This window comes from Rattus rattus, chromosome 4 (assembly GCF_011064425.1).
Source record: "Rattus rattus isolate New Zealand chromosome 4, Rrattus_CSIRO_v1, whole genome shotgun sequence".
Taxonomy (NCBI): domain Eukaryota; kingdom Metazoa; phylum Chordata; class Mammalia; order Rodentia; family Muridae; genus Rattus; species Rattus rattus.
Window position 1 is genome coordinate 71,469,186 of NC_046157.1, and position 25,010 is coordinate 71,494,195.

The following is a 25,010-nucleotide window of genomic DNA, read 5'->3' on the forward strand; positions in this document are numbered from 1 at the left end:
TTTTACAACTGAAGACAGGTAACATGTTTGAGGTCTAGATCTCCGAGGTTTCACTCAAAGTTGTCTCAAAGAATAATGAACTAATGGCTAATGTACAGGTTTAGATGCAAAAGCAAGTCTATTGCATACATAGTCATTACTAAGTTAAAAAAAATTCTTAAATATAATAATGCTCATTTCTGTGAATGTTATCCATGCACAGGATATTTTGGTCCCATTTACTTCCCTTCCCCTGCTTCCAAGCACTTCTTACTAGTTATGAATAATCAAGCTAAAACAAAATAGAAAGCAAGAATTCATATTCATAAAAATATAAAAGGACTAAACATTTCTCAGGAACGCATCATTACTTGTCATGCATAAATTACACATCAATTATTTGAGACTCAAAAGGCAAGTTTCAGAATTTGGACTGAGATAATGCAGCTTCTAAAGGTTCTGATTCAAAGCAGAATCACTTAGATATCTAAATTCATTAATGTGGTTTTCGCTTCATAGTTGATAAATAGTATATGTTTGAACTCTGTGTAGGGCTTTTTAGTGTGTGTGACAGCATGTCCATTATCATGTTCCTAGAAGCCAGAAGAAAATGCTAGGGTCCTTCCTCTATCACCGTTCACCTTGTTTTTAAAGACCCGGCATCTCATTTATGAAGCCAACTCTTTGGCCAAAGGTAGCCACCAACTGCTGGGATTTGCCTGCCGTCTTTGCCTGAAGCGTGTGTCATCGGTGTACACAGTCACCTAGTTTTAATGGAAGTTCTAGGGATTTGAACTTGCACTGTAACTTGTTAAAGGTTTTTATTTTTATTTTTGATTAGGTACACGTGCCTACATGTAGGTATATACATGTAGGTTGATTAGTCTTGGAGGCCAGGAAATGATATTGGAAACAGTGTAGCGGGAGTCACAGGCAGGTCTGATGTGGGTACTGTGAACTGAACTTAGGTCAGGTGGAGTACCCCATTAAATAATTGAACAGCCACTGAAGAATTCCCCCAACCTCTGAGCACAGATCTTCCCATTCACAAGTGCTCTGGGCCACTGGGCCAGCTCCCAGGACCCTGGTTACTCTGATTTTAAGTTACACAATGCACCCAGCAGAGAGAAAAGCTGCCTGATCCATTCTATATATGTGAATCTACATGGAGAACACATCAGAGCTGAAATAAAGCTCACTAGTATTTGTTGCAAATCATTCCTTATAATAGCACAATAAAAAGCACATTAGCCAATGCAATTTGGCATTTTTTTTTTATTGACTGAAATGAAAGACATTTTCAGAAATGCTACAACGACCACTTCAAGTCTTCAGAAGATTGAAATATCAGCGTCTACTGGAACCGTTTATGAACAGGAGATTACAAGATAAAACTTAATGTAAAATGAGGCACAGATAAGAAATTTATATTCTCTTTTATGAGATTCTTACTTTCATATTAACGCCACATATTTAATATAGCATTTCTAAACACAATTACAAAAGGCACAGCAGAGAAACAAGCTCAGTACCCCATTGTTCATACCAGTAGATATTAGAACAAATAAGGCCACCAAATATCTACTTCAAAAAACAGTTTTTACTACAGCCCAAATAATCATGCCTGATGAATAATTCAAATTTAAAATTAAAGAATCAAATACTTTGCCAGTAAAGTAATATTTAAAAATTATCATGTGTTATACTTCATTTGCAAATCCTAATTCCTCAGATGGCTCTGAAATAGACGTTGTTAATATTTTAAGCACATCCCCCCTTCTACTTCATAAGCAACTTATATGTTTACATATTCCAACGTTGAATTCCAGCCTGATGTTTTGGCTAGACAGCCGTGTTTTGCAAAGATCGCACAGTATCAACACCGTTACGAGGCTCAGCGGCAACTCGGCTCCGGGAGAGACGGGCTGACTTCAGTCTCTTCAGTTTGGCAGATCCACGTTCCGAAGGATGAGAGCCACTCGGCTAGGAATGTACACCTGTTAACACAGTCACAACGGTGTAATTAAAGGAAATGTGGAACACGCTGTCATAACAGCAAAGTGACATATGTACCATACAGTCTCTCATGCGATTAGGGTCACAGTGATTCATCTAATTCTACCAGCCATCCGAAGGCTCAAGTTCATAGTTGAAAGTTTTGGCAGCAAAGGCTATTACAACAGTAACCACTAGAGGGCTCCAAACCATTTACAAAAGATGCAGTTCCTTACAGGGATGAAGTAAATGCCTCTCTTAAACTACATTTCACTATTAGTTGGTGCACAAGGGCTGTGTGCAGTTCACAAGGTTGTTGTGATTGGAAGAATAAATACAACAATTAGGCACTCAATAGAGTTAACCCAATTTAAAAAAAAAACGGAATAAGAAACAAATTACCCTTTCTCTAAGATAGGACATGCCCTTTACAGGTTGCTATCTTACTGCAATCCGCCCTTAAGGTCCTTATCACAGCCTCTTGCTACAGGGGTCTACAGTCCTCTGAATCTTGTCTGGAAGGTAACTTATGCTCTAAACTCTTCCCTGGTTCCCTGGTCTCTATAGCTTTCGGGTCTTAGCAATCGCTAGCCCATGGCCAGGTTTCCCCAGGACAATCCCACATACTGATAGTTCTCCACTCCATTTAAATCACAGCAGCCATTTGGTTCCTTAGGATCCTTTCACACAATTCTCTCCTCCTCCTCCTCCCTCCCCCTCCCTCCTCCCTCCCTCCTCCTCCTCCCTCCCTCCCTCCCTTCCTTCCTTCCTTTTCTTTTTCTTTCCTCGTATCTGTCCTCTTATCTGTCTAGGACTGTAGTCCATGCGTTAGGATCCTAATTACTGAGTTGGACTAGTAGGTAAGATACAAGGCTCTGCCACAAACAATCTCATGTCAAAGAACAATCTAGATTTCGACCTAGCACCAGAAACCAGATAGTTTATATTCCTCTCCATTAAAATCATCTTGAGAAGATATTGTCCCATAATACGGGCGACAGGGATCTGCCAATTCATACTGGAGAAGTTGCCGTGGGACACATTAATCAGGATGAGGATGAATAATGATCAGTTCTTGTCAGTGTATCACACAGTGATACATCAGAAGAGTTCCACTCAATCTCTTATTTGGATTCTAGGCAATTGTGGTAGCTACTGTTTGATTCATAGGTTCATAGCGATTTATCGATAGAATATCAATGATAAGTATCATTTGTAAGGAGGTTTCTTTTCTTTGGCTCCTTTCATATTTCAGCTAGTTCTAATTTAAGAATCGAAAACAAGAGAATATAAGAACTTTAAGATTGTGATATATGCATTGACTTTTCCATTTTGGCATTAAATGATCAAAAATGAGAATTAAACAGTGATACTGAATGTTGTGTGAAAGGAAGTTTATGGCCGCCATTCCAGTTGCAATACTAACTGTTCAAAACCCTTCTGTTGGTAATCATATAATAATATTTTAAAGGGAATATTATATAATTACACTTCTTGCTGCACTGTTGATTACCACAATATGTTTATATTGCTTTGTGTTATATTGTTGTGTTATAAACAGCAGAAAAATTCTATAAGCAAGTGATTTTTCCCCCATTCTGGCTACTTAAGAATTTTTTGAGTTTTATTTTTTACTGGGTTTCTTTGTATGTAAATTGAGTTTCTTAGCCATTTGAAAATGACTGCCAATTATACTAAAGACTGAAGATAATCAGTGTTGGTCCTTATGAGATCATTAGAAATGTGAACAATTTGGGGCCTCTTGCTAAAACTTAATGCCTAAGTACAGGCTCTGTAAGTCTCATCTCCCTATTTAAATTCCAATGTGTCTTTGATTTCTATGGCAAGAGGAGAGACACAGACAGAAGTGGGTTTAAGCATAACTGTTTAAGTATATTTAAATATAACTTACATCTTGGTATACATATACAGAAAAGATTTATATGTTACAGACCATATGTGCTGTAAAACATATCTGATTAGACTTTCAACCTTACACATGTTATAGTGAAGGCAAAAAAGAGCAAATGAAACAATGTAATATATATAGGCCTATGAACTTCAATGTCTAGCCTCAGTCAAAGCAAGTTTACTTTGTGTCATTTACGAAGTGTCAAATACATGCAACTCTACCAATGTTTGTGGCTAGCTCAAAAGTCTTAATTATTACAGTAGCCTCTCCTGTGTCTCAAAACCACGTGACCACATAGTGAGTCCTTAGGTCAGCCTGGCCCTGTTATTTTTCTTTAGGATCATCAAGGAGTTACTTACATAATTTTGGAAAAGAAGGTGTCTAAAAGTTGCAATGACAACATTAAAAAAAAGACATAATGCTACACAGGGCATTTTGAAAATATATTAGAGAGTGTCAAATTTAGTGACAGCTCATTCAGATATAATATTGATGGGATGAAAATATTCTTCACTGAAATATAGGCCAGACCTCTTAGTTAATATATTTCTTTTAAAAAGTAACTGTTAACGTAATTTTAGTCTTCAGATACATGTGTTAGTTTACAAAGTACTTTCTAAGAAAAAAGTTTTAAGTAGGTCTCATTTTGTATTAAGAGCAAGGAGAAAAAACACACATACCCATACGTTATAATTAAACCATATTTATCAATTTAAATTCTATACATTATAAAATTTTATACAGGATTATAACAAGCACTTTACCGACTAAGCCACTCCCAGTTCCTCTACACAGGATCTATACAGGATTATATATAGGACACACTAATTTAGAAATATTAAGGAAACAAAACTCTAAGAATTAAGTGCTTTTGTTTTCTAAAATAAGGAAACATTTCCATAGATCGTGCCAAAGACATGCTCCAGCTGCATTAAATTGTAGTTTTAATATTTATAGAAGAGTGAGAATACAAAATACATGCAAGATCTTCCATTTAAACTGAACCCTATGAACCCCCAGATTTAGAATAGGTGTCAACAAACTCCTTGTTGGAAGGAGCCAAGCTGACAAAGTCATTAATGCCCAGCAACCTCCTGAGGCCCATCCTCAGCATGACTGTTGTCTCTGTGGTTCTAAAGAGGCCTGGAGTCCCTGTGCTTTCCTTTACACTACGGAATGTGAACTTAGGAGTCAGAGAAGGAAAAAGGGGGTCTGTTCGCCCAGCACGGGACAGTTCACACACATAGTAGCAGCTTCTATGCCAGAAACTAGACTATGGAGAAATAATCACGCTGAATCATCGTGGAAGAAAAATGGAGCGTTCCCAAACCATCAGCTCGGCAGGGCGGAGGAGGTCCGCCCTACTACTTCAGCAGCTCTTCCGGTGCCCTGACTCTCCGATAGCGGTTCGGTGGTGGTGTGAATCCAGTTAGTTACCTCTGCTTTTCTGGTTCTCAGTGAGGAATCGCAGGCAGAGCCTGGGCAGTACCTGCTGATGCTGCAGGATGCAGGTGTATTTTAAGATGCCTCTGAGCTCTGTTTGTCGCTGTCTTTGAAAACAGATTTGACACCTACTCAGCAGATCCCGTGGATTACTGAGCTTGCACATTAAGCTTTGGCAAATGCTGTGAAGCAGTTATGATGGGCAGAAATTTCATGGGATGAGGGAAACTTATAGTTACTTTTCCTTTCATTATTCCGGGACTGCTGTACATAGAGCTGGTCTTATTGGTATGAGTCCTAGTGCACCAAGGGTCACTTGCAAGCACTTAATTGGATTCCAGCACACACGAATCACGTTACAAAGGACTTCTGACTCTAATGAGGCATTCCTGTAACAGATGCTTTTGTTTGTGTAATTTCCTGTCCCCTGCCCTTTGCCCTCATTGCTTAATGGATAATTGGCAAGAAGGAACTTGTTTTCATATATATATATATATATATATATATATATATATATATATATATATATATATATATATGATTCATTTGGGTTTCTTCCAGTGATCACTTTATCTGGAACCTGATCTTATTAGACAGATGCTTTCTCAAGCATCTCTAGTCTCTGAGAACCAGGCTCTGTGGTAAGAAAGGCAGGCTCTCCATCCCCTTCCCGACTGAGGTGACTCACAGTTGTATTATACATGGTCCTTAGGACCTTTGCTATTTCTTCTGTGCTTGTGGTTGAATTACTAAACCTCCGTGTGTATGTGGGTGGGGGTCCCCATTCACCCTGCCAACTGGGAAGCTGTGACACGTCTGCCCAATCACTTCAAGCAGTGCTTGGGAAGTAACCTGGTTGCCACCAACACTGGCTTGTTGACCAGATTTAATTATGTCAGAATTATTTTTCTCCCAAGAAATTGAATGAATGCCAAAGTGTTCTCTATCTACACCAAGAACAGTTGGGTGCTTATCCATGAAAATAATTTCTTCCAACTTGGGGGAGGTGTTTGTATCTAAACATTCTCGAGGCACTGACTGTCTTGTTATGTTCGAGATAGTAAAATGACGTAATGTGTCCGTACATGACCATGAGGACTTAAAGACAGGGAGGAGGTCCTCTGGCAGTTGTTGCAAAGTCTGGCCATGCTAATGGGTTTGGCCTTCCTAAGAATCTCTTGTCACAGAGAGAACAACACTGTATGCCCTCATTAACAAACGAGGAAAACATGGGGCAGGGGAGATGCTCAGTGGTTAGAGCACTGGCTGCTCTTCCAGAGGTCCTGAGTTCAATCCCCAGCAACCACATGGTGGCTCACAACCATCTGTAATGAGATCTGATGCCCTCTTCTGGTGTGTCTGAAGACAGCTACAGTGTACTCACATATAATAAATAAATCTTTTTAAAAAAATGAGGAAAACAGGGGAGGATGTAGTAAATTACTAAGGTGGTCAAGTGGCAGCCAGAACACTGTATTCCAGGTCTCGTCCATGGGATTTTTTTTTTTCCCTCATCATTTCCGCATAGCAACAGAGCCCTTGCCCTAGCAAAATTCTGTTCGAGAATGGGAATGTTTGATAAGTCTACCTATAAAAGACGTTTGTTAAATCTTTCAAACTCCTCCTGTCAAACTCCAGTCGATGAAGTTCCATTTCACTGGGACAGGCTGCAGCTTCTCGTGTTCCTCCCTGGGAGCTGAATCATCTCTCCCATGCCCTCGGGAGTCTTCTACCTTTTTGATTATTTCACATCTTTTAGGTAATTTCCTCACTCACTTATGGAACTATTTTTTATCAATCTTATTGCTCATGTCAAAATGGAATGCCCTGACAGGTTATAACAGTAGTTCTTCAAAAATGTAATATGATAGTATGTGTGAGCCCTCTCTCTTAACCACAAGGAGACATTTTCCCTCTTTCCCCGCCTAAACCTACATCAGGGCTATCAACACACTCACAAGCACAACAGCTGGGTCTGCTGGCCAGTAAGCTAGCATCACTCCTCAACTTTCATCACTGCTGTCCTTTTGTGTATTTTCTGGCTGACTGCTCTGCATAGGATAAAGTATTTTACTAAATGGGGGATTTGTGCTACTTCAAGTAGGAGGGTAGAATATGAATATGGAACCCAGGTTACATATTTCAAGGCTTAACTTATAAACTTTTTGAAAAATGAGTTAGAGAAAGGACTGAAGGAGCTGAAGGGGCTTACAACCCCATAAGAACAACAATACCAACCAACCAGAGCTCCCAGGGACAGAACCACTACCCAAAGACTATACATGGGCAGACCCATGGCTCCAGCTGCATATGTAGCAGAGGATGGCCTTGTTGGACACCAATGGGAGAAGCCCTTGGTCCTGCCAAGGCTGGACCCCCAGTGTAGGGGAATATCAGGGTGGGAGGCAGGAGACAGTGGGTAACACCCTCATACAAGAAGGGGGAGGGGGATTGGGATAGGGGTTTATGGATGGGAAACCAGGAAAGGAGATAACATTTGAAATGTAAATTAAAAAATCCAATAAAAACTGAATAATTTATAAAAATGTGCTTATTTGGTACGATATATCCACATGTTGGTCTGCTATTTCCTGATGGTGGGAGTGTAAGAGAGCAATGGAGGGGTGCGTGCGTGTGTGTGTGTGTGTGTGTGTGTGTGTGTCTGTGTGTGTCTGTGTGTCTGTGTGTCTGTGTGTCTGTGTGGGGGGAGGGGGAGGGAATGAGTGGGGAGAGGGGATGTAAGAGAACAATGGAGGGTGTGTGTGTGTGTGGTGGGGGAGGAAAAAGAGAGGGAGATGGGGAGGGGAGAGAGGGGGGGAGGGAGGGGAGAGTGGGGGGGGAGAGAGAGAGAGCTGCAGAGAGAGGGCAGATAGAAAAACAGGCAAGATCAGCCAGAAAAAGGAAAAGGAAAGAAAATATGATTTATATGTAACCTAAGCCTACTATCTGGCCATAAATTAAATGCAAAATCTCCCCAGTCTAATATCTTGCTAAACTCTGCATCTTCTAAGAAGGGAAACAGTATTTGAAGGCAGCATCTTATCACCGACACTGCAGTGTAACAAAACTCAAATGATACAAAGCTTTTCTCAGGTGCATGAATAATTGAGAGAATTTATAACTACAAAGAATCCAGCTCTCAATTTACTAGTTGACAGAAAAGATATAAATCATGTATTTCTTCAAGATGTTTTAAATTAAACTTTATTACATAGACAATAATGTACAAATCCACTTAATGAAATATACTGCAGAGAAAGCAATAATTAAGTTGTTACATAAAGAATACACACGGTTGTAATAAAAAAATAAAGCAAATCTGTCCCCTCAATCCCAGAGAAATAACTTTAAATTCTATCAGCATTTCTTCCAAATATACCGAAATATCCTTCAGTCTTATTATTCCTAAGACCCAGTGTCTCTCACTACCTTTTCCTGATTTGCTTATCTTTTTGCTCCTGTCCCATTACTACTTAAAGAGTTGTTTCTTTGAACAAAACCATAACTACAAAATTAAAGAATTAAGTTAAAATGGAATGAATATAATCTAATGACTCTTACTTACCAAAAGGGAATAGGGGCGCCCATTATGTTCAAAAGCCTCGGCAAAGTAGTCGGTGCTGTGGTCCAGTCTCTGATGTCCTCCATATTCTGCTGCATCTGAATCTAATACAATTTTGAATGTATAGCCATTAAGGAGTTCACAACTGTATAAATGTGGAAGGAGACATCATACACACACTCTAAATAAGGTTAAATCATGATTTGTGCTGTGAACTTGTTCCTTCTCAAACACTGAGGAAGTTCTCCTGCTTGAAAGAGTTTCAAGATCTAGCATCCCCACCAGGTTTCATGACCATTGAGGGATCATGCAGCCTGGAATCCCTGCTGATGAGAATCTCCTTTGCTCGGGAAACAACCCATCCACTCTCTGACATTTTCCTCCTCTCTGAAGAGAAATGGGGCTCACTGGTAATATTTCTAGCTAGAAAAATCACAAAGAATACATTTACTAAACAGTTGTGATACATAATCACTTGGTTAGTTACATCTGTTCATTAAATGCATTATAAAAGATACACATACATGCATAAATTGATCCTCATTTGGAAGACTTTTTTATTCCTTCCTTATTTTCGAATTCATTACTTTGTTTTTTAAAACATGAACATCAGAGGAACAAACAATGACATGAACAAAACATGGCTGGAAGATGTCTCAGTGCAGCCTTACCCCAACTTTCTGGTTCTAGACAGCACAGGCAGGTAAACCGATGGTCACTGCCACCGGTGGATTTGCGCAGCGACCCTGGAATCTGCCATAAATTAATAGCCGTTTCCCTCTTTGCATTACGGAAGATTACACAGGTTCTCCAACATATTATCCCAGTGTCCTCTCAGACTAACATGTATTGTTTCAGAGTGACTACACTTACAGAAGACAACTAAAGGCTATTTTATTAACTGGAAATATCTAGAAATAGTACTTGGCATTAAAGTCCACAAGTAAAAATTTCTCAGTACTTAGAGAGTCTGTTTTTTATCTAGCCTTATGCTGAATACAGATAGTACTAAGGCATTTCAGTTTTCTTTTCCTGGTATATAAATCTTCAGTACCAAGAATGCTTGTGCATTTTTCATGCTGTAAAAAAGATTCTAATAATCGTGCATGTGAGAGATGATCAATGGGCCATCATTTTTATCCTTTTGAAACCTTGGCCTGGGTCAGAGATGCAGATGGACACACCACAGGAAATTTGCTGTAAGCGGTGACTCTGTCTAGATCAATCCAGGTCAGTCTCCTTGGATTCCCCCTGATGCTGACCCTCAGGGTGCTAGTATGCTCAAAGAGGTAGGGTGGTGAGGATTCAAGTGATGTTTTCCAGGCTAGAATGTACCAGCGCACTCTGAAGTCTATGCAGATGAAATGACTTAAGCCTACTAGGAAGTTTTATGGGGAAATATCATTGATGAACATGACTGACTGTCGGCACAGTAAATCAGGGAAGCATCAAGGGATGACCAAAATAAAGTCTCCTGTTCTCCATTCTAGTACACCAAAGAAGTTGCTTCATGTCTAAAGTCACAATTTTGAGAAGAATGCCCCAGAATATGTTTTTCATAACTATTGAATTAAATTACTAACAAATGACTGGTTAGCAAGAGGAATTTTGGTAAAGGCTATAGAAGGCAAGCATATCTTCACCATCGATAGCTCTCATCTCGTGAAACTTCTGTGATTTTCTTACAAACTTTTCCACTATGGCTCCAAAATGGTAGCCACACTACAAGGGTTTCTCTGTGTGGACAGATGCATTATTTTAATCGACAGAGGATCCATATGCATCAGTCACTGTCTGAGCACAGAATTTTTGTTTTTGGTTGCTGTAATGCTAATCCACTGAAAAATTCAACAGTACACCTTTGCTTTTATATTTTCATAATGAGGGATACAGTAAGAACAGGCATATTTTTTCTCTTGGAAACCGAAAGGAATGAGCATAATAAAACTGGTATAGTCCACTTTATATCTGTGCAATTTGAGCCATAGTGGAACAGCTTGTAAAAAAAAAAGATGGAGACGTTTCTAGATATCAACTTGCCTTTTAAATTTTTTCTCTTCTACAATTTTTAAGGAAAGACATCTGTATCCACTTTGGGAACTCCCCAGCTTGGTCTCTGTCACCTGGGGAACAATTTAGCTTCCTTAAGGAACTACAGTGCTTAAATTCAGAAGTTTCTACAACCTGAAATACTAAGGATAAAGACAGGGAAGTCATTTTCTAGTTGTTATTTGCTATGGCACGTTATTCAATCATCCAGAAACGGTCCCTGTACCAGGCTTAGCTGGAAACTTGGCCAAAGACCTTAAGAGGAGCTTATTAGAGCAGGTGACTTCATTTACTTACTTTAAATATTCTCACGTTCAGGAAGTCCCTTAATCTCTCTTAAAATCTCTCTCAAAACATATAAAAAGTATTTTTTTAAAAAATATATACAACTCAAGATAATTTTAACTTATTTTAAACTACCTTCTTAATGTGCTTTCAAATTGCACGAATGTAAACCTAATTCATCAGGGCATATCCTCAGTCTCCAACTGTCCACAACTACCACCCCACACCAGAAGAAGTCCCTTCCAAGACGTCCTACATAAACCATTTAAACTGATCCTCTCTCAGATGTTAAACTGCTGACAGTAAGCGTTTACCTTAGAAAAACAGGGAGTAAATTATTTTTACTATCTCATTCGTAGCTGTTTTTATAAAATCTACAAGACAGCAAGAAAGAGATACCAATCACTAAATACTCTTAGTTTTACACCATTCACACCCGGTTGTGGGGAGACTAACCATGCATGTGAACATCTGTGACTAGAGACCAGAGACATGCAATGAGAGAGACTGGGGGAGAAGGGAAAAGGGAGGGCTGCCAGTCTGTACATAAAGGAGAAGGAAAGCAGGGCAAGGCGTTAATATGTAATTTGATGATTACGTCTGATGAGCATTTTAAGCCAAACATGGTTTGACTATCAAGGAATTCAACCTAGAAGTCAGAACTCAAGTATAAAGGTCACCCCTCCCCCCCAAAAAAAAGTCTGGGGAAATAATAAGGAGGTTAACAGCGGCCAAGGATAAAAAGGCTGGTGCACAATTTGTGAGAAGAAAGTGGAGGAGGACAAACTGGTGAGTGGTAGGGTTGGGTGTCAAGCAGGGTCAAAGATGGCTCGATGCTCCCATTCCAATTCACGGGAGATCCAAGCCAAATAGTGACGAACGCCGTTTCTTGCTCAATGCTAAAGTTGAGTCCAGGCACAAATGAGCCGGAGTAAATACAGTATGAGGACATTAAAAAAGTCCTAAGTGGTGGCCCTCGAAGTTAGTACACTTGAATGTAAAAGACGGATGCTTTCAACATTGGGAACAGTTTACTGAGTTAGGTTAGATCCAATCTCATTCTCTTAACCCGTCACTTGTGAACCATTTTCCCCCCTTGCTTAATTTTAGAAAATGCAATAAGAAGAGAATAATAGAATTTTAAATAGAGATTTCTCCTTTCTATGAAAAAGGGAGATGAAATAGGTTCCTACCAATTTGGATAGCATTTTAAAATATTATGACTTCTCATTTTAAATTCAAGAGCTTCCTAAGTATTTGATATATCTATCAACAGGTTGAAGTAGATAAGAAGTTTTAAGCATTATTTTATAATCTATGTCCTTAAATTTAAACCAAGGAAGAGCCTATTCTGAAAGAGGCCTACACTAATAAGATTAAGGAACAGTGAAGGCATGAAGACTCTCAAATTGAATGGCTCTTCAAACACTTCAAAAGCTGCTGTGTTTGCTCAGGCACTTGATAAAGTGTCTGTTCCAAGTGTGAGCATTTTGATGTAAGAAGAGCTATCATTTATATCATTCAGTGCCAAACTCACTTCACTCCCATTGATAGGGCTGAGGAAATTTATTTGTAAGGTACAGCCCCTGTGATTTCCAATTGAGTGACAGAAAGGGGGGAGGGGTCTGTCAATGATTTAATGACCATAAAGATGGCATAGCCAGTAACTTAGCATATATCTTCGAATGTAAGAAATCTCATCTATTTAAGACAAAAATTTTATATATCTGTAGTAAAGAGAAACACATTACTGTGCTATTCCTTGTAAGACATCCCAAATGAAGATGTAATAACATGTGAAAACATATAATAGGGCATTCATTTGAAATCATTTGTCTCATATCTAATTCATTAATGAACACACTCATTTGATGACCATTATAATTAACTCAAGTGAACTGAATGATGTCAAGAAAGAGACTCTATACCCAAGAGAGAAAAACAGTGTCAAGACTCTAAGATCCACTCTAATTGAAGTAACCCTGAGTAACGAAATGTCTGGTAGAGTATAAACAGTTGTTGGGAGGCAAGGAAGGTTTCAGGATCTCAGTAGTCTGAAGATAACCACCCAGGGTTCCCCATAATGTTCAAATACACTCTCCTGCTTTACATTTGTCAAGCTGAACTTTCTGTTGACATGCACAACCCATAAAATCTTAGGTGATAGGTATATAAGGTCTTCATTTTATAATAAGTTACATTACAATTTATATGAAATAAAATCTGTATACACTGTATTAAAAATGTTGTAGAAAGGACAACTTTACTTGATGTGTTTGGTCTTTTATTAAACAGAGAGAGAGTAAAGGTTTGTGATGTGTTATTGGTATGTGTCACACATGTGTCTGTGTAGGGCATGATGCATTTAGGCATTTCTATCTTTCTTTTAAAATATTTAACTCTTGCAACAGTGTTCTGATATTTTACTTTTGAGACCTCTGATGACAATTAACAGGTATGATCTCATTTCCTTCTATAAAGTAAGCATTTACTATTCTCTCTCTTGGGCTTCGATGAAAAAAATCCCCCAGCAGCCTACAATTTCTACACTTTATCTTAGCCAAAAGACCGAGAGGCTATAGCATATCATTTCCAAAATGCTTGTAGAAGAAGAATGTGAAAACTAAATTGGAAATTTACCTCTAACTATGCTCAATATTTTAAAAGATAATACATGTAAAGTGCAACTTTCCTTTGGGGGATACTTTCTTAGTCTTATTAGCACCAACTAATTACGGAGTCCTAGCAAGAGAAAGAGCCTCGTGCATGAGCCACACAGACAATCACGCTTGAGAATGGCATCTTTATCCAAAGTTTAAATGACAACTGACAGCCAGAGCTAATATGTGCCAAACTGAAGCACAGTCCTAGTCTAAGCTGGGATGTGCTTGCTTCATCAACAAAAATAAACTCCAATCCCTGTAAGATCGATGTCTTAGACATTTCTAGATACTGTGAGGTATGAATATCAATAAAACAAGATCAAAGGACGTCTTGCTCAAATGTCATTATCTTCTGTGTTAATTAACGGATGAGTATACTTTGTGAAATGCATTTTCATGCAGAATCTTAGTTTATTCTCAAGTATGCTTAAGGACGCACATCAGTAAATAGCAGATTGAAAGACAATACAAAATACGTAGGGCTATACAACTCTGTATAAAAACAGGGAAAATATTCTAAATACTCTACAGAATGTTTCTCAATAGTCTATTTTCCAGCGTTTCACTGTCCTGGAAGATTATGTAACTTTTAATAAGGCCACCGCTTTTCAATAGCTCGAGAAAGGAGAAATGCAACAACAGCAGCAACCACAAGCGCCCACATTTCTAGTCCATGTTCCCTCTGGAAATATGCCCTGTGATACCATCATTATCTGCATACTTATAGATCCAGCTACCTAATGAGCAATACCAATTATTTAGAAATGAAAAAGAAACATAAGTTATTCTTGCCTTCAAATCAGAAACCATATTATCAAGCCCAGTTTGTACCATGTACAGAAATTCTTAAAATACCAAATATATTGTGCCTCTGAACTAAAAACTAATTTTGATTTTGACCCCACGTTAAGAGTGGCTCAGTGGGAAAGCTTTCTAGGACAGCAAAAGATATGAGATCGTATCCCTTGTATCTACTAATCAACCTGGGTGTGGCAGCATTCATCCATAATTCTAGTGTTGTGGGGCATCTCAGTGACCCACCCAGGGACTCCCTGATGGCACCTGGCCTAAAGGTCAAGTTCCAGGTTTAATGAGAGACCTTACAAAATGATGAGACAGGGAAATGGGCTGATAAAATTCCTGCAGGAACCTCTGGCTTCTACATGCACTTCTTGCTCCAGTGAGCTAATCAGATGTGAATAGGCTTCCTGCTTATGAACTTCCCCGCAGCAAACTTACTCTAACCTTACATTGAAAAAGTCTGCAACAAAGTTGAATACATATGTACATAAATAGAAAAGATGCTTTGGCGCTTCAAAGTTTCTGAAAAAAAAAAAAAAAGAAAAACGAAAAAACAAAACCAGACAATTACAAGCACTAAGGTGTTATCACCACAGCCATCCAGACAGCCAAAGACAGGAGGCCGTCTTTGCAAGCACTCTGTGGGCTTTCTATCCAACAACCTACTCTGAAATCAGTTCTGCCATCACTTCCTGCTTCTGAGCTTTACGTACTGGCATGAGCTTCTGGTTCTCTTTTGCAAATTAGGTAGGAAATGAGACATGTTTTGCAGGGATTAACCTGGAGCAATCTACCCAAGTGCTTAGCACAGGGAAGCTGCTGAAGTAGCTCCCTGTGGTCGCTAAGGCTATTACACACTGGGCAAGGCATACTGTTCTCTCGAAGAGGGAAACTGTCAGTGTAACCTACTTACTTGTACTTTACCTTACACTCATCATCAATTGAGCCAACTCTTTCCTCATGGGGGTGCGATTCTCTTCGAATTCTTCCTCTCTAACTAGAATGAGTCTAAGGTTTCTCTTCTCGTATACAAACTTCTACAGTCAAGTTTTATCAACCAGCACACACAGATTTTTGAACATTAGATATTTAAAACTTTCAATTTTTCAAGTTGGACAATGGTCTTCAACTTTCTGAAGACAGTGAATCATTTTAGAAAAGCCTATTCCAGCCACTCATATCCCAAACTAAACATGGCCCTACACTTTCTTGCTTTGATTTATTTTAAGGATTTTCTATTGAAACTGTACCGATTTTTAAAGATAATATAAACTTTAAAATACTATGGATTTGTTATCTTTCTCATCATTTGACTCAGTCTCTGTGAGACGTTGCCGTATTTCTTTCCTGGTTGTTGAGGATGGAGGTAATATTTATGAGCCCATCTTTCCCTTGCCTTCTTACCATTCCTCCCTGGATTCCCATTCTCAGTTAATGCTTGTAAAACTCCCCACTGCTTTTGCTACAAAACAACAGCCTGGCTTTTCTTCGTTCATGGTACTGGATTCAAATTTTGTATTTGTATAAAGAAGCTATCTACTCAAGTGCTTGGCAAGTTTTATTTCATTATCTGTAAGGCTTAAATGTTTAAAAGTATTCTGTAACCTTTTAATAGATTTTTTTAATAGATATCCTTTTGAGGTAACTCACCATAGTAAAACAAGTACATGTTAATGTGAAACTGTTAATTCTCAACAGAATAACTGACTTGTATGAATCTTGGAAATAAGAGATTTTACATTATTCTTAGTTGATGGGGATAAATGTTAAGTTTATTAAAAACGTGACAGGTGTAAAGAGCTTCACCAGCTTCCTTGGTTAGCTTTCTTAGTAAGTAATTAAACTTAAGCACAGAATTTCAAAAAGACTAGACAAAAATCACATTTTTTGACTAGGCAGAGTCAGAATATACATGCTGACTGTATATTTCTATCATTCTCCTTTGAAGTGTATAATCATCAAAATTCTTAAAAATGCTAAAATTCATTATTGCATCTATGGCATATAATATTTTTATTGTGTGAAGTAGAGCAGAAATACATTAATCTTTTGTCTTCATGTTTCATTGCTCTAAAGAGACACCATGATCAAGGCAACTCTTATAAAAGAAAACATTTCATCAGGGCTGGCTTACAGTTTCAGAGGTTCAGTCCATTATTATCATGGCAGAAAGAATGTCAACCTGCAGGCAGACGTGTGCGAGAGAAGGAGCTGGGAGTCCTACATCATGATCCAAAGTGAACCAGAAGGAGATTCTCGTTCCACGCTGGGTGGAGCCTGAGCATCGGAGACTCAAAGCCCACGCCCACAGTGACGCAATTCCTCTAACGAGGCTCCACCTTCTCCAATAAGACGCCATCCCCTGACACTTTCAATGAGTCAACCTATTCACACCATCACATTTCCATTAGTAACTTTCCAGAATATCACTATTTACTCTTACTCAGCATACTAGAAAGCTGATTGATTGAACCGGGGTTGAGCTAATAAACTATGGTGAAGAAATATCTAGGTGTAATACGTGTGCTGGAGCAGGAGTGTGTAGATGTCAATCATCACCCTAGTGATTACCGAGAACTTATGGGCATATAGCCCACACGTAGCGACCATCACTCTAATTTGTGGAGTCAAAGTTCTTAATTACCAAGTGTGTATATTTTAAAAGTAAGACGGTTTAACTACATAAGTTTAAACAAACACACACTTGTGAGTTTTATAAAACATTTCCATGGGTTTGGTACATTTGATACAGTAATGCTACCTTAAAAACAACCATAATTTTATTATATAGAAGTTGTAAAAAAATACACATATCTGAGAAATACACATATCTGCTACATTACTTCCAAAAAATACATTCCTTTGTCATTCATAATGACAATGTTTTAGCTATGATGGTCAAACAGATGTTTACAACATTTTAAATCACCCAGAATTCTGGCATATTTTGAACCAAGATTTCCACACACATTTTAATCATTATTTTCATACTTACTTAATACACATGGTTCTTATTTAGACTTGATTATCATGATGTTTCAACCCCAGAAGTTTGTTACTATTTGTGTTATTCTTAAGGTAGGTTAAATGGAACAGCCAGCAGACAAGAATCATTATGAAAAAAATGTATACGGGCAAAGCTATTTAGGTCATAAAGTAAAGTATATGTCATTTAGTTCTCTTAAATTATACATATACTTACTATGTGAGGCTCTGAACCAGTAATGCATAAGCCAGTAAAGTGTGGGCAACATGGAGACCAAAACTTCTGCAGCTCATGGAAGAATATGAAAAAGAGCTAATAAAGAAAGCTTCTGAGACAAGAATTATTACATTTTACCTCTTCATAAAGAATCTTTGCTGTATTTAACAGAACATTGGATGCTAAACCCCTTTGCCCTCTAATAATAAATGGTGAGCTTGATTATTTGATGTCCTTCTATGAAGCTGAAATAACCTTGGCTTTAATATAAAATTGAATATAATAATTATGCTCTTAAAATTATTAAATTATTTTAAAATATGTTTAACACTAGTTAACTTGTTTCAAACTATCTCTCATTTTCTATTTTTTTAAAATAGCATGGTTTTCTTAAAACATTTCAAGACTACATTTCTCACATATAGCTGCAACTGACTTGTGTCTAATTTTTCATAATGTAAATTTATAAAACTATTTTGTTGATTCCAATAGTTCTATTTTCTATCTACAATATCATGGCATTTATATACTTAATTGTATTCCTTGTGATAATGTTCAACTCTAGTACACTTCACAATACACTTAGGTACCCACTCTAGATGACATTTACTTGCCTTTTCTAACAGCAAATTCTTTTACTAAATTACATATGGGTAAGGGACAGTGGATATCCTTATATTGTTCTTAGAGGAAAATCTTAAATTAGTTTCTCTTTATCCTTTTTTTTCTTTTCTATGAGTTTTTCTATGATTTTGTTTTATGGTTACCAAGACATTTGGAGAAAGCATATGCACATATTTCAACTGTAACCACAGCAGCCAAAAGTACTTACATAGTACGTTATGACATACTCAAGAAATAAAAAGAAATAAAGTGATTCCCATCAGAGAGATAGCCTATTTCCATGAATTAGAACTAACACTGTTAGTGTCCACACTCCCCAAAGCAATTAACAGCTACCAAGCAATCCCTATCAATTGTCCTCTGACATTATCCATATAAATATAAAAAAAATCTTAACACGTATATGAAACCACAGGATATCTGGAATAGACTACATCAACCTGAGAAAGAACAAAGTTGAAGCCATTAAACTCTCCGGTTTCAAAGCTCATTATAAAATTATAGTGATATTATTACAGCATGTGAATGGCATAAAAACAGATATATAATCCAAAGAGCCAGACCAGAAAGCCTGGGGACCAAATCACATAATCTATCAATCATTGACAGTGGGCCAAGAGTACCCAGTAGAGAAGAATTTATCCCCAGTCATCTGTGGTGGGGAAGCTGGGTGTCCTTTTCGAAAAGAATGAAACGAAATGTGTTCAACATCACAATTCGGGTAATGGTAAGCAACAGTGGTGCAGTAGCACACACGTCGTTGAAATGCTATCACTGAAAGAGTCCAGTGATAACCATTGGCAAGGATTTGAAGCAAAGTGCTGTGGCTACAAGTTTTTATATCTAATGTGGAAAATATAAATATGACTGAAAGCCACAATTTTACAATCTCACTTTTAGGTATATAGCCAAAGTAAATTAATTCAACAGTTTGAAGAATATGTAGATGCCAAGAACCCATGCAGAACTGTTCACAATAGCTAAGAACATGAAACAACTTCAGTGTCCAAAATGGAATGGATAAAAGCCACGATGTTTATCTGTAATGGAGTGTTTGACATAAAGAAACTCTTTGCAATAACATATACCCAGGAGATATCATGGGAAGGGAAATGAGCCAGCCACAGCAAAGCAAATACTAAATGATGTCATTTACATAGAGAATCTAAAGAGCTCAATTCCTAAGAAAGACAAACAGGGATTGCTGTGGGCTGCAGGGCAAGTGGGAAACAGGAAAAATGGAAGGCTTTTGGTCAACAAACTCCAGAGGCCTAAGGCACAGCATGACGACTCCACTTAGTAAGGAGAGAGTTGAGAGTAAACCAACTATGGGTCTTCATTAGAGGCGCTCTCCTCACACAGGCACATGTACATGCAGCAGGTAACTGTGCCAGGTCAAGTCTATGTCGGCTGACTGAAGCAACTGTTTACAATATATCTGTGTATTAAAATAGCATTTTGCATACTTAAAATAAATACAACATTAATTTATCAGTGATGCTCCAATAAAGTGGGAAACATTTCCCCTCCATGCTGAACTGTCATACTAAACGTTGCAAACTAGGATAACTTAAGACAGCCAGCTTCTAACCCCCCAACCCCCAAACAGAATTTAGTCAGAGGAACCATTAACTTTTACAAAGAGGGAAGGAGAACGCAATATTATCATTCTAATCAGTGAGCCACACCCTATGTACAGTAACTGCATTTCTGTAAGGCAACAAAAAGATGATTTGTTATCCAAATATAAAACTGTGCTGAAATAGAGAAACTCCATTAAATTTCATGTATTCACTTACCAAGACTTTGACCTTTAGAAAGTTATGAATCTTTCTGATCCTCATATGTAGATTAAGGATAAGAACAGCGGGCCTGACCAGCCTTACAGACATAATGTGAGGGTTGGGTGGGCCAATGTAAATGGAGCTCTAGGAAGTGTTATGGAAATTTAATGTCTGACACTAATTTAAAATAAGCACAGAGACTTCTTCACCAAGGTAAGTTCTATTTAATTTGAATAAGCTGCAAAGGTCATGTTTGAGTTCTATGTCTGAAAATCACAGTCCATGCTTCCCAAAATTCCTTAACATTCCTCCATCACCAGTCATCTATACAGATGTGGTCTAGTGGAGCAGAGGCTAAAGCATGCTGTTCAATAGGGAATCCCATCACAGTGTGAACTGTTGAATCTATGAGGATCTATGATTTCTTCGGGGCAAGGATGGCAAAGAAGAGAATTAACAAGAAGGACAGACTTGGGTAGAAGGGGCTATTTCATAAAGAAGTTGGGGAAGGGAAAGAAAGTCCACAACATGATGCTACGGTATAGAGGAAGGCATGCGATTAGAAGCAAAACTGTAAAAATAGCAGAGGAATAAAAAGGGGCTTGGCAGAGAACAGACAAGATTCAGTTATAGTTCTGTAAAGGAAGAGAGAGGAATTGTTATGTGTTAATAAACTGGGGAATTGGGCATGGAAATAAAGAATTCAGGCCATAGTGAGGAAGACTACTGGTGAATCCAAATATTCTAATAAATACAACATAATACAATAAGTTCACTACTCCCAGGACTTCCTCAGAACATCGGTTTCTAACCATCACACCAGGACAATGAGTAGGTGATTTGGTAATGAACATACTGACAAGAAAACCATCTAATTTCTTAATCCAAACAGGGCAGATATAGACCAGAACCTCTTAGCCACTCATATCTGAGACGCTCTTCTAGCATAGAGATCAGATTTATTAATAACAAAGTTAACAAACCACACATCTGGAGGCTGTAACAGTTACACATGCCTTGGGGAGATAAAGCATTAGAGTGCATTTTCTGTTGGTTATGTACTGTGGGGTATGTAGGTGATTCCTAAGAGTAGTTTGTTTCCTCTGTGAGCCTCCCTTTTATTAGTTAGTGACAAGCACCTCCCTAAATCACTGATAGTATAACAAGAAGTAAATATGTACTGCTTTGAAGGATATTATATTTCTAAACTCACTTTCATACAGAAAAGCATGAAGTTGAGCATAGAAATCTAGACGGAGCTCTTGTGTATGCATCTCTATGGCCAGGTGATATTCAGTGCATTAGAGACCCATCAGAGAACAGTTCTTGAGCATATCACAGCACTGCAGTAAATATTCAGAACAAAGCAACCCCTCACTCCCCTATTATCACACCAAACCACAATTTAAAAAAATTTATTTACCCATTAAGTTATGCTTATTCATTACTGCCTATAGTCACATGAATATATATTAAGCCAGCCTAAAAATGTTGCATTAGTTCGTGTCAGGACTGTTAAAAAGTGTTTAGCAAAAAACACTTAGACCCCTAAGAAAAATTTAAAAGTAATATTGTTATCTAAAGACTGAATAAGGGAATGTGGTCAACTCAAGTTGTGAGCATGTATTCCTTAAAACTAAAGATGAGAAACAACTGCATTAAATATTAAATTTCTGTTTGCTTATGCTCTCCTGCTCATATAAAAAGCAAGATAAGGTGATATCCAGCTATGCAAGAGGAAAGATGTGTGCATATGTTCCTAGTCACTGTCATGCATTTCAGCAGGAATCCTTGTCTGGATGTTTTGCATTTTACCCAAACATTTATAACCTGTAAAACAAAAATCTAAACTCTATTTCTTTAGAAATTATTCTTTACATATTCTGTATTGTCTTAACGCAATGCAGCGTGTAGCTAATCCTAAATTAACTCCTTCGCTTTTACTTGTTTCACGAAGTCCTGGTTCTATATCACAGTGTTACATAACCACACTTCAACAGCTTCTCTAAATCAAGCAGCACAGCCGTTAGCAGTCACATTCCGGTGAGCCATCCAAATGACCTTATTTGCTCATTAGAAAAGGGATATACTGGTTGCAAATGTCATACTCTGAATTTACACTTTGAAAGGTACATATTGCAGCAGTTTAATAAAAATATTTCTAAGATCTCAGGTAAAACTCAAGTATTTACTCATCTGTTCTCTTAGCTGTAACAATTTTGACTCGTGCTCACATACACCTCAGGAGCCACGACTGTGATGGCTCCCTTTAGCATCTGACCTTGAACAGTTGGAATGCCATTTGGATAGGGAGATGCTATGACAGGATCATGACTACCTCCATCCTAGCAGCATACTGACTTAAAACCCTGTGACTGTTCTGGTGGTTATGCTTTCAGTGTGATATTCATTAGCAGGCAATATGCCTTAAAACAATCTTTGAGGTTCAAAGTTGGCATGCGCTATTATACAATAGACTTGGATGTAGTAGAGGGGTTGAAATATACAACCATGGTGCATCTATTCTACTCTAGAGTACAGAACAGTAATGGAAAATGACCTGAATTCCTATATTTTACTTTTAAAAATGTTTTTTTACTTTATGTAAACACAAAGAAAACAAGGAAGAATTCCTTGAAAAGAATATAGAGGGGAAGGGGGAACATGCTCAGGTATTAGGTGGGGGGAACAGGACTGATTTCTGAGGGCCAACAGAAAGAATGGAAACAGGCAACCTTGGAAGATAGGAGGTGGGGGATGGGGGTGAGCTCCAGAATGTACCAGAGACCTGGAAGGTAAGAGACTCTCAAGACTTCAAGACCTTAGGTGAAATGCCCTACAGTGGGAAGAGGGAACTGGTAGGACCCACCTCCAGTAAGAAGACAGGGCATCAAGTAAGGGATGGGGTTGTCATCCCACAGTCAAAAACTATGACCCATAATTGTTCCTGTCTGAAAGAAATGAAGGGATGGAAATGGAGAAGAGCCTGAGGGACAGGAGGTCCGGCAACAGGCCCAGAATGGGATCCAGCTCAAGGGGAGGCCCCAAGGCCTGACACTCTTATTGAGACTATGGGGTACTCAGGAAAAGGGACCCATCATGACTGCCCTCTGAAAGACCCAACAAGCAGCTGAAAGAGTCAGATGCAGATACTTACACCAACCAATGGACAAAGCTGCTGACCCCTTTGGTTGAATTAGGGATAAGCTAGAAGAAGCTGAGGAGGAGGGTGACCCCATAGAAAGACCAGCAGTCTCAACTAACCTGGACCCCGAGATCTCTCAGACACTGGGCCACCAATCAGGCAGCATACACCAGCTGATGTGCGATCCCCAACACATACACAGCAGAGCACTGCTGGGTCTGGGTTCAGTCAGAGAAGATGCACCCAACCCTCAAGAGACTGGAGGCCCCAGGGAGTGGGGAGGTCTAGTGGGGTGAGGGGTGGAGGAGTGGGGACATCCTAGTGGAGACCGGGTTGGGGGTATGGGATGTGAAACAGCGAGAAGGTAGACCAGGAGGGGGATAAAATCTGAACTATAAATAAAGATAAAAAAACAAACAAACAGAAAACAAAACAACAAGAAAATGCTAGAGTTGATCGTGAGTTGGGAAAGGAGAGGACTGGGAAAGCATGTAGTATGTGACTCTTTATTGGTTCAGTTTCCTAATACAACTTGTTTTCTCCAGAAATGTATGAATGTAATTTTTAATATTATGGAAATCAATAATCATCACCAATCTCACCATTGCTATCATATCTAAACACATGTGGAAAACATAAAAATAAAGATATATGCACCATATGCACCATGAGACAACTAGATAAGCATGGCCTCCATTGTTAAACACATTGTGTGGTTTTACCAGCACAGCCAGAGGAAAAGCCTCGGGTCCCCACAGGCTTCTTTACTGGTCTGCTACACGAAGCCAATGCAATTCCTTTCACAAGGTACACAGGGACATATGGCTAAATACTTAAAAAATCAGTAGGCTCTTGGAAGATGTACCACAATATACAACTTTCTCTCATATTATTTAGAAAGTGGCAACCCCCCACCCCCATTTAAGTTACAGATTAGAAAGGACAGGTTTTCCTTTGGGGCTCACAAGTTTTAATTTTGATTTGATACTCACTTGATAATATTCTAGGTGAAGAAATGAAACAGGGATACAGAAAATACAAAGGGTATTGATTTTTCCTCTTTGTAGATGAACAAAGTGAAATCACAAGAAAAATATAACACACTGGGGAAAATATATCCTCCCTTTCTAAGCATGAAATGTGAAACGTGCCTGTTTACCTCACTCTGTTGAGGAACCCTAATTACTGGAACACTGGACATTAAGTGTAAAAGTGACAACCAGTGTGCATGCATAAGCAAAGGCTTTTGCTGATGTTTTTGTTATTCTTCTAGATAGAAGAAGTGTTCATCCTTTCATAATAACTATAAAGATCACATTGAAAATCTTATTGATACAAATAAGACTTACTTCCCAATTTTCCAAATCTTGTATTATTGTGAAAAATAGATAAAAGCATACTTAAAGTTTTCTCCTCGCTTTCTCCTGGCATTATCTCTCAAATAGCTCCATTTACAGCTTCCTGGGAAGAACCCAAAGTGAATTCTCCAAAGATTGAGCCAGGTTGATGCCTTGCTACATAATATGCAAGACATACAAGTTTAAACATTGACAGTGCTGGAGAATT

At 38.3% G+C, this 25,010-nt stretch overlaps 1 protein-coding gene across 1 annotated transcript in view; it reads right to left on the bottom strand.

Annotated features, from left to right (window-relative positions):
- Positions 1-1,234: 1,234 nt before the first annotated feature.
- Gbe1 (1,4-alpha-glucan branching enzyme 1) overlaps positions 1,235-25,010 on the bottom strand; it is a 244,499-nt gene continuing 220,723 nt past the window's right edge. The window contains exons 15-16 of the mRNA XM_032900525.1: positions 8,895-9,012; positions 1,235-1,976 (exon numbers count right to left, since the gene is read on the bottom strand). Coding sequence (XP_032756416.1) covers positions 1,920-1,976; positions 8,895-9,012 — 175 coding nt within the window. The 3' untranslated portion in view covers positions 1,235-1,919. The remainder of the gene's footprint in view (positions 1,977-8,894; positions 9,013-25,010) is intronic.